General features: G+C 52.0%; 1 protein-coding gene across 1 annotated transcript; it reads left to right on the top strand.

Annotated features, from left to right (window-relative positions):
• Positions 1-7,230: 7,230 nt before the first annotated feature.
• On the top strand, positions 7,231-9,656 carry KCNF1 (potassium voltage-gated channel modifier subfamily F member 1). Its single transcript, XM_061433313.1, has one exon. It carries the CDS (start codon positions 7,845-7,847, stop codon positions 9,330-9,332), a length of 1,488 nt encoding a protein of 495 aa, XP_061289297.1. The 5' UTR covers positions 7,231-7,844; the 3' UTR covers positions 9,333-9,656.
• The last annotated feature ends 233 nt before the right edge of the window (positions 9,657-9,889 follow it).

Here is a 9,889-nt window from a genome sequence, read left to right as displayed (position 1 = left end):
TGAACATCTTATAGGTGTGTAATGGTATTTCACTGTGGTTTTAATTCACAAATTCTCTAATGGTCTAGAATGTGGAACATCTTTTCATATAATGACTTGCCATCTGCATATTTTCTTTAGTGAAGTATCTGTTCAGGTCACTTGCTGGAATTTTGATTGGGATTGCATTGAATTTACAGACCAAGTTAGTAAGAATGGACATCTTGACAAAATGAGTCTTCCTATCTATGAACATGGACTGCCTTTCCAATTACTTAGTTTTTCCTTGGTTTCTTTCACCAGAATTTTGTAGTTGTCCTCATATAGACCTTATACAAACTTTTTTTTTTCTTATACAAACTTTTGTCAGATTTATACCTAAGTATTTCATTTTGGGGATGCCAATTTAAATAATAATACCATGATGAATGCTTAAGTTAATCAAAGGGAAGATCCTTCTGGGCGGGTGTGGCCTAATCAGTTAGATCAGAGACTCTCTCATGCTGGCCTCAAAGCAGATGAGGCCTCCATGAGTTCTATAGTTGAAAGGAAATAAATTCTGCCACCTAGGCCTCAGATGAGACCCCAGCCCCTGCCAAAACGTTGACCACAGCCTTGTGAGATCTTGAGCAGATGACCCAGCTAAGCCTTGGCCAGATTCCTGACTCATGAAAACTGTGAGATAGCAGATGACTTTGTAAACAGCACTGACTTTGGGGAAGAGGGAAGTTGGGTGTGCAGATATGAGATTTTCACATTTTTGAATTTTTGCAATGAATATATATCAATTTTGTAATTAAAGGAAAATGTGAAAGGACTTGTCTATTTATTTATTTGGCCGCACTGGATCTTAGTTGCAACACTCAATATCTTTGTTGCATCATTCATGATCTTTCTTTGCAGCACCCAGGTTCTCTAGTTGTGGCGCTTGGGCTCAGTAGTAGTGACTTAGCTGCTACGAAGCATGTGAGATCTTAGTTCCAAGACCAGGGATCAAATCTGCATTGCAAGGCAGATTCTTAATCACTGGACTACCAGGGAAGCCCTTCAGGAATTTGTTTTTAAAAGGATGTTCTTCTCCTTTTACATTCCTTTTAAAAAGCTAGTGCAAAAGCAGACAGCATCCCATCGCCCTCCTGGTAACTGCTCTGCTCCACTCCACACAGCAGGGCCTGAAACCTGAGCATTCCCCTTTGCCTGTGTTCAGTTCAGTTCAGTTCAGTCGCTCAGTCGTGTCCAACTCTTTGCAACCCCATGGACTGCAGCATGCCAGGCCTCCCTGTCCATCACCAACTCCCGGAGCTTGCTCAAACTCATGTCCATCGAGTCGGTGATGCCATCCAACCATCTCATCCTCTGTCATCCCCTTCTCCTCCGGCCTTCAATTTTTCCCAGCATCAGAGTCTTTTCTAATGAGTTAGTTCTTCATATCAGGTGGTGCCTGTGTTGTCACGGCATTTTCCTTTCCCTAAGAAAGTCAAAGCAACTTCATGTCAGGCCCAGAGGGGGGTCATACTCCAGCCTCCAGGGCAGCTGCCTGCATCCCAATTCTTTGACGTCTTTCTACACATCTGGGCTGTGCCCTGTCACATCCACAGCCTTGCCACCTGAAGCCTGAGCTGGATGAGTCACACCTGAACAGAGCTGGGGGGCGGGGTGTACAGACACAAAGGGTCACGCCCACAGCAGGACTGGACCCAAGAGGTCAAATTCTCTTTCTGTGCCCTTGCCTTCACATTTTTAGCATCCTATAATTCATAAAGGTTATTCACACCCATTATCTTATTTATTTCTTGTGAGATCTTTTCTTAAAATACTTATTTGGCTGCACTGTGTCTTACTCGCAAAATGGAACCCGGGCCCCTTGCATTGGGAATTCAAACTCTTAGCCATTGGACTACCAGGGAAGTCCCATTCGGTATAAGATCTTGTACTCAGAAAGAAAAGGTCACTACTTCCATTTTGCAGATGGAAAAACTGAGCCATAAAAAAGAAAAAGGAAGCTCAGGAGCTGGAGCAAAAAAAAAAAAAAAAAGAAGTTTCCTGATGAATCCATCTTAAATCATTCTGTTTTCTACCCACTTCTCCATCCAATACCCACTCCCACCAGGCTGACCTCCTGCACTCGACTTCCAGGCACAGTTTATTTAGACAGAGGAGGAGGCCTGAGCCTTCTGGTCAATCAGCTCCTTGGCCCCAGGGGGCAGCTTGCAGGCTGATGGGTGCTCAGCAATAATGAAATGCAAATTTTCGGTGGAGTACAGAACTGAATTTTAATGAAAGGCATTATTAAATTCAGCAACACACAAAGAAATCTGAACTGAAGAGAACTGATTATTCCATAAAAAAGAATAGATTGCAGCTTGCCTAGTCCGTTGTCTAGACGAATCACTTAGATACACATGTGCTGGTTTTAATTAGCACCGTGGAAATTAAGCGTTCTGTAGCCTGAAATGTTATTGTTCAACAAATAAAAAAATACATATTCAATAAAAAAATACAATTCAAACAATTACCCTCCATAATGCCTAAATAGACTCTGTGTTTTTTCCCCTACCCTATTTAATTAAAAGCCCACATGAATCAAATTGCTTCTTCATCTTGTGTATAATAGAAGGCTTTGTTCTCCCCCAGTCCCCTCCCCATTCATGATATTATGAAATGTACAGTTCTAATAGAAGTCCTATGCAAGACTGAATAAAGACAGCAAGAAACTTTCCATTTTTGGCCAAAAAGTCCAGACTTTAGTCCCCTGGTTTAATCCTTCATGAATCTGAGCTCCTAGCTCAAATGTCTATGGATCACTGACCTTCAGTGAAAAGGCACAAATACATATATTTGTAAACCTATGGTATACCAGTCTAAGCTGCCCCGGAATCCAGACAGGGCCTAGGGGTCAGAGGATGAAGGGATGTGGCCAGAACCTTTGAGGAGTGCGGTGTCTAGGGAAGACTTGGCAGGTATAAGGGAGGAGGATGACTTAGTCTGCTCCAGCTGCCATAACAAAATACTCCTGGTAGCTGGAAGTCCAAGATCAAAGTCTTCTGAGGTTCCTGGTGAGGCCGCTCCTCCTGGATTGTGGATGGCCACCTTCTTGCTGCATCTTCACCTGGTCTTTCCTCTCCTGAGTGTGTGCAGACAGAGACAGATATTTCTGGTGGCTCTTTTTATAAGGATACCAATCCCACTAGATGAGGGCCCCGTGAGCTCTTTGTTTTGGTTCATAAGCTTTCTCTAGTTGCAGCGTGTGGGCTTAGTTGCTCCTAGGCATGAGGGATCTTACTTCCCCAACCAGGGATCAAACCAGCATTCCTTGCATTGGGAGGCAGATTCTTAACCACCGGACCAGCAGGGAAGTCCAAGGCTTCACTTTTTTTTAACCCTAATTATTGTCAACCAGTCCATTCTGAAGGAGATCAGCCCTGGGATTTCTTTGGAAGGAATGATGCTTAAGCTGAAACTCCAGTACTTGGGCCACTTCATGTGAAGAGTTGACTCATTGGAAAAGACTCTGATGCTGGGAGGGATTGGGGGCAGGAGGAAAAGGGGATGACAGAGGATGAGATGGCTGGATGGCATCACTGACTCGATGGATGTGAGTCTCAGTGAACTCCGGGAGTTGGTGATGGACAGGGAGGCCTGGTGTGCTGCGATTCATGGGGTTGCAAAGAGTCGGACACGACTGAGCGACTGATCTGATCTGATCTGATCGTCTTAAAATCCCAGTGTCCAAATACAGTCTCACTGGGGGTTATGGCTTCAGCCCATGACTTTTGCCCTTGGCTATGATTTGGTCCATGCAGAGAAGGCAGTGTGGGCCCGGGGGGAACACTGGACGAAAAGGAATTCCAGACCTGACCTCTGTGTGCTGCCCTGGCTAGGTGAGTGGAGATGGCCCTGGGAGGATGTGTGACCCTTGGTGGGATGGAAGGGGAGGGGCTTCTGGGGCTCAGGCAGGTCAGTCACCAAGGCTCCGAGGCTTCCAAGGGTCTGAGAAGGAGTCTAGGAGTTTGAGGCACAGGGCAGGCAGGTTTGGAGGGGCCAGTGAGCGCCAGCCAGTTCCCCTCTCTGAGATGCTGGCTCCTCCCACTTTCCCTGTCTGCCTTCTGGCTCCAGCCTGTTCTCCTGTCTCCAGCAGGAGTCTTCCTCCCTGCTTTTCTTTGGTTACCACCCCTCCAACTTGTCTTGACCCATGATTTACCTCTGTATCTCTCTTAAGTTCTGTTGTCAGCAGGCCCCTGCTCTCCTCTGGGCTGTTTAGGGACATTTGTCTCCTCTTCCTTTCCCACTTCCTCTCAGGACCAGCTTTCTTCCCTGTAGGGTCCTGAGATGTGCTGAATGGACCACATATAGTCAGCCTCTGGTTACTCTTGAGAATTTAAGCCATACTTATTTTTACCATGTCTGATGCACTCTGATGTTTCCTCTTCCATACTATCTCAATAAAAATGATGGTCAGTACTCAATAAATTGATTGCACAATCAATCAACTACTTGAGGTCTGAAAAATTGGCTTACCGTCCATACTCCTTGCAGGACTCACTAGGTTCTGTGCAGTCTGTTTCTAGATTTATCCATCAGTTTCTTGGGGCTACCAGCCAGCCACATGCCTTCCTCTGCACAGGCTCCTTTCCCCAGGGTGAGGTAGGTCAACCAGGTGAGGTCCTCATACATCAAGGCTCAGCACCAGCACCTGCCCAGCCTCCAGCTCTGGTGAGCCTTCAAGTTGTCTGTGGACTCCTGGGCTCCTGCAGCACCTTGGACCTTGTGACCATATCAAGGGGTGGCCAGGGGGTGGTTCAACCTGTTTGAGGAGTCCCCATCACACACCCCAAATGCACACTTTAGCCAATAATTGCTGTGCTTCTAAGCGAATGCAGCCTCTTTGTCTTCCAACCTTTTCTCAGCCTTCTAAACCAGCAACCACCACTTGATGCCCCCTGCAGGTGAATTCAGGAACCACCACTCCTTTCATGTAACTCTGTTAAACGGCTGCCTGTGTGCCTGCTCAGTCACTTGTCGTGTAGGACTCTGTGCAGTCCCATGGACTGTAGCTCGCGAGGCTCCTCTGTCCATGGGATTTCCCAGGCAAGAATATTGGAGTGGGTTGCCATGCCCTTCTCCAGGGGATCTTCCCAAGCCAGGGACCAAACCCATGTCTCCTGCCTTGCAGGCGAATTCTTTACCCACTGAGCCACCTGGGAAGCCTGTGATGACTGCAAACTGATTATTAGTTATTCAAAATATATTCTCCACTGAAATATGAACCCTGCTTCTCACCAGGGTAGGGTATTGTTGTGTGTGTGTGTGCACTTGCCATTGCTGCTAAGTCACTTCAGTCGTGTTCGACTCTGTGTGACCCCATAAACAGCAGCCCACCAGGCTCCACCGTCCTTGGGATTCTCCAGGCAAGATCACTGGAGTGGGTTGCCATTTCCTTCTCCAGTGCATGAAAGTGAAAAGTGAAAGTGAAGTCGCTCAGTCCTGTCCGACTCTTAGCGACCCCATGGACTGCAGCCTACCAGGCTCCTCCATCCATGGGATTTTCCAGGCAAGAGTACTGGAGTGGGTTGCCATTGCCTTCTCCAGGTGCTTGCCATTAGAAGTTAATAAATATTTGAATAGCCCATTAAGCTAGGCTAAAATGCCATTTGAACTTGACCCTGGAGGTACTAGGGAGCAAGAGAAGACAACAGAGAAGGGAAATAACATGAGTAAGGCCTGGAAGATGGATATGGGGCATGTGCAGGAGGTGTGTGCTGCACTATATCAGAGAGAAGAATTGGCATGAGGTTAAATCCCAGCTCCCCCAGCAGCCGAGCAACCTGGACAGGGAGGCGAAGCCTGTGGGCTGGGGCAGCAGGCTCCCAGGGTTCCCACCACAACTTCGCCACCTCCTGGCTGAGCACTTCAGGCAGGTTACGTGACATCTTGCATCCTCAGAGGGATGCTATGGAGATGCAAGTGCTTGGCTCATGATGCATTTATAATAACTGTTATTTTTACTCAACCTTTCTGAATCTCAGTTTCTTATTCTGTAGTAACACATCATAGGTTTATTTTAAATGGAAACAAAATAAAATCTGTAAAAAGAAGTTTCACCAAACTATCTTCATGTGATGTATTTTAACATATTCAGTTTTACATGATCTCATTAAAGAAGAAAAAAAAAAAAAGTACTGTCAGTGACCCAGCCTACAGAATATATTTTTAATAGATTTTTAAAGAGCAGTTTTAGGTTCATAGCAAAAGTAAATAGTAAGACAGAGAGTTCCCACATACTCCCTGCCCCCTCATTCCTTCAGCCTCTCCCACCAGAGGTGCATCTGTTAAGATCAATGATACAACACTGTCACATCTTTATCATGCAAAGTCCATAATTTACGCTGACATCCACTCTTGGTGTGGCACACCCCACAGTTTAAACAAACACAGGATGACATGTACCCAGAGCTAGAGTGTTACACAGAGTAGTTTCACTGCCCTAAAAATTCCCTGTACTCTGCCTCCTCATCCCTCTCTTTACAATATTTCTGTTAACACAGTCCCCGGTTCACAGGTGATGCTTGATAATTTGCAGGGTAGATGCTGCTGCTGCTGGAATGGTGCAGGCAGAGGCTGCAAATCTGGAAGAGAGGGGAGGGTGTGGGACGTTTCGTGGGAGGGACACACAGGCCTGGGTGACAGATAATGGGGATGGGGAGGTGGGAGTCTGGGGGTTCAAGGCTCTGGAGGTTGGTGGTGATTTTGGATTGCAGAGAAATGGAAAGTGGTGGACAGCGAGGACTTCGAGGCAGACTTTCAGTCCGCTAAGGAGCGTGTGTAGCAGGATTCTCTGAGGAAGAGGCGCCCATCCTGGGTTCCATTCCCATTTCACTGTGTGACCTTGGGCAGGTCCCTTCTCTCCTCCACGGGGCTGAACTGGCTGTAGCCGTTATACAGCACTCGGTGAAGGTGGAAAGTGACCCCCTAGGGGGAGCGAGGGAAGCATCCCGGGACCAGGCGGGACCGGCGGCCGGAACGCGCGGGAGGGCGCCTGAAGGGCTTTCTTGGGCACGGTTTGCGGGGCGAGCAACAGGCGGCTGTGTTCTCTCACCATCGATCTTCTCGATGCAGAGAGAGAGAGAAACTTTTCAGCCAGCGTCGGCCTGTCGCTTTCAAGCCGGAGGTCCCGGGCCCCGTGTGACCCCCGGCGCCAGGAGGCGAGGACAGGCGCGCGGCGGTGGCGGCGGGCGCGCAGCTGTGCCCGTCTGCCCAAGGGTTAACCCGTTCCCCTGCCGCTGCCGCGCGTGCCTTGCAGAATTTCACCAGAAGAGGGTACAGTCTGAAAAGCTCTTGACGTCAGGCTGGAATTCCTATTGTGTTTAGAAACGGCTTGGGCAAAGCAAGCCCAAGTTCGCTCTCCGCACACCTCGGCGGGCGGTGTGGGTCCGGCAGCGACGGGACCCGTCTCGCGCCGGGGGCGCACGCGGGGACCCGTGCGCCCGGGGACCCAGGACCCTGCCTGTCGCCCACGAGGGGGACCCCACTCCTGCAAGAGGCCGAGCCGAAGCGGCGGATCGCCGCACCCGGGAGCCGGGGTGAGTGCTCGGGGCGAGGCAGGTGGCCGCGAGAACCGACCCCCGCCACACACCGCCCCGCACCGCCGGCGCGCTCCCAGCGCCCGGATGCCCGCCGGGACCCCAGCCACCGGGTGCATGCCTCCCCCGCGGCGCGCCCCAGCCCGCAGCCGCCGGTTGTGACCGCGCTTCCAGGCAGGCGGGCGCCGGCCAGGCTTCCCCTGGGTCCGCGCACCGGTGGGACCCGCCGACCCTGCGGCGGCTGCAGGGCGCGGAGCCGAGGCCGCGCGGGCACAAGCCAGGAGAATGGACGGGACCGGGGAGCGCAGCCTCCCGGAGCCAGGTAGCCAGGACTCCCGGGCGGACGACGACATCGAGATCGTGGTCAACGTGGGGGGCGTGCGGCAGGTGCTGTACGGAGACCTCCTGAGCCGGTACCCCGAGACCCGGCTGGCCGAGCTCATCCACTGCTTGGCCGGAGGCTACGACACCATCTTCTCCCTGTGCGACGACTACGACCCCGGGAAGCGCGAATTCTACTTCGACAGGGACCCGGATGCCTTCAAGTGTGTCATTGAGGTCTACTACTTCGGGGAGGTGCACATGAAGAAGGGCATCTGTCCCATCTGCTTCAAGAACGAGATGGACTTCTGGAAGGTGGACCTCAAGTTCCTAGACGACTGCTGCAAGAGCCACCTGAGCGAGAAGCGTGAGGAGCTGGAGGAGATCGCGCGCCGCGTGCAGCTCATCCTGGACGACCTGGGCGTGGACACGGCCGAGGGCCGCTGGCAACGCTGCCAGAAGTGCGTCTGGAAGTTCCTGGAGAAGCCTGAGTCCTCGTGTCCGGCGCGCGTGGTGGCCGTGCTGTCCTTCCTGCTCATCCTCGTCTCGTCGGTGGTCATGTGCATGGGCACCATACCAGAGCTGCAGGTCCTGGACGCCGAGGGCAACCGCGTGGAGCACCCGACGCTGGAGAACGTGGAGACGGCGTGCATCGGCTGGTTCACGCTGGAGTACCTGCTGCGCCTCTTCTCTTCGCCCAACAAGCTGCACTTCGCCCTGTCCTTCATGAACATCGTGGACGTGCTGGCCATCCTCCCGTTCTACGTGAGCCTCACGCTCACACACCTGGGCGCCCGCATGATGGAGCTGACCAACGTGCAGCAGGCGGTGCAGGCCCTACGGATCATGCGCATCGCCCGCATCTTCAAGCTAGCACGCCACTCCTCCGGGCTGCAGACCCTCACCTACGCCCTCAAGCGCAGCTTCAAGGAACTAGGGCTGCTGCTCATGTACCTGGCCGTGGGCATCTTCGTCTTCTCTGCCCTGGGCTACACCATGGAGCAGAGCCACCCAGAGACCCTGTTTAAGAGCATCCCCCAGTCCTTCTGGTGGGCCATCATCACCATGACCACGGTGGGCTATGGTGACATCTACCCCAAGACCACCCTGGGCAAGCTCAATGCGGCCATCAGCTTCCTATGTGGGGTCATTGCCATTGCCCTGCCCATTCATCCCATCATCAACAACTTTGTCAGATACTACAACAAGCAGCGAGTCCTGGAGACAGCGGCCAGGCATGAGCTGGAGCTGATGGAACTCAACTCCGGCACTGCTGGTGAGGGCAAGGCAGGGGGCTCCCGCGGTGACCTGGACCACCTCCCGCCGCCGGAGCCCGCTGGGAAGGAGGACCCCAGCTGGAGCAGCCGGCTGAAGCTGTCCCACAGCGACACCTTCATCCCCCTGCTGACCGAGGAAAAGCACCATAGGACCCGGCTCCAGAGCTGCAAGTGATGGGGGCCGACTCAGGCACAGACAGGCCGGCTGGTGGAGAGATGGATGGACCAGCGTGATGGGACTGTCCATGACTGCCCGGGAGGGGCCGTCCTTTGTCCCCCTCCCTACCCACTCCTGAACAGAACTCTGGAGGCCCCCTTGGGCACCTCTGATGAGTCTGGGGTAAGATTCCCTTTGTGTTGTCCAGGGGCAGGGGAGGGAGACAGACAGGTGTCCAGGAGTCCCTGACAGTGTGGGGGTGATGGAGGCCATGGTCTGGTTGATGGCAAGAGCCCTCACCCGGTTCTGTATCTCCTTCAATAAAGCCTCCAGCTCTCTGCACCTGCCTATCTTCTAGGTTCTGTCTCACAGGCTGGCTGTTCCCCACTCCCCGACCCGGCACCCCTCTTTCAACTCCCAGATGTGGTTCAGCCCCACCGGGGAAGTAGGTGCACAGCCCAGGGTGATGGGGGGTGTTATTTTTAGTTAAAGGCTAATTAAAGAAGGGCTAATACTCAGGGTCCAGCCCAGGGAGCCTTGTCACATTCCAAGAGGCTCTGTGCCTCTGTTCCCTT

This window comes from Bos javanicus, chromosome 11, assembly GCF_032452875.1.
Source record: "Bos javanicus breed banteng chromosome 11, ARS-OSU_banteng_1.0, whole genome shotgun sequence".
Taxonomy (NCBI): Eukaryota; Metazoa; Chordata; class Mammalia; order Artiodactyla; family Bovidae; genus Bos; species Bos javanicus.
This window is presented reverse-complemented; position numbering and strand designations above follow the sequence as displayed.

Excerpts from the sequence above, each read along its gene's own strand:
- KCNF1 (XM_061433313.1), top strand. The coding sequence starts at position 7,845 with ATGGACGGGACCGGGGAGCGCAGCCTCCCGGAGCCAGGTAGCCAGGAC.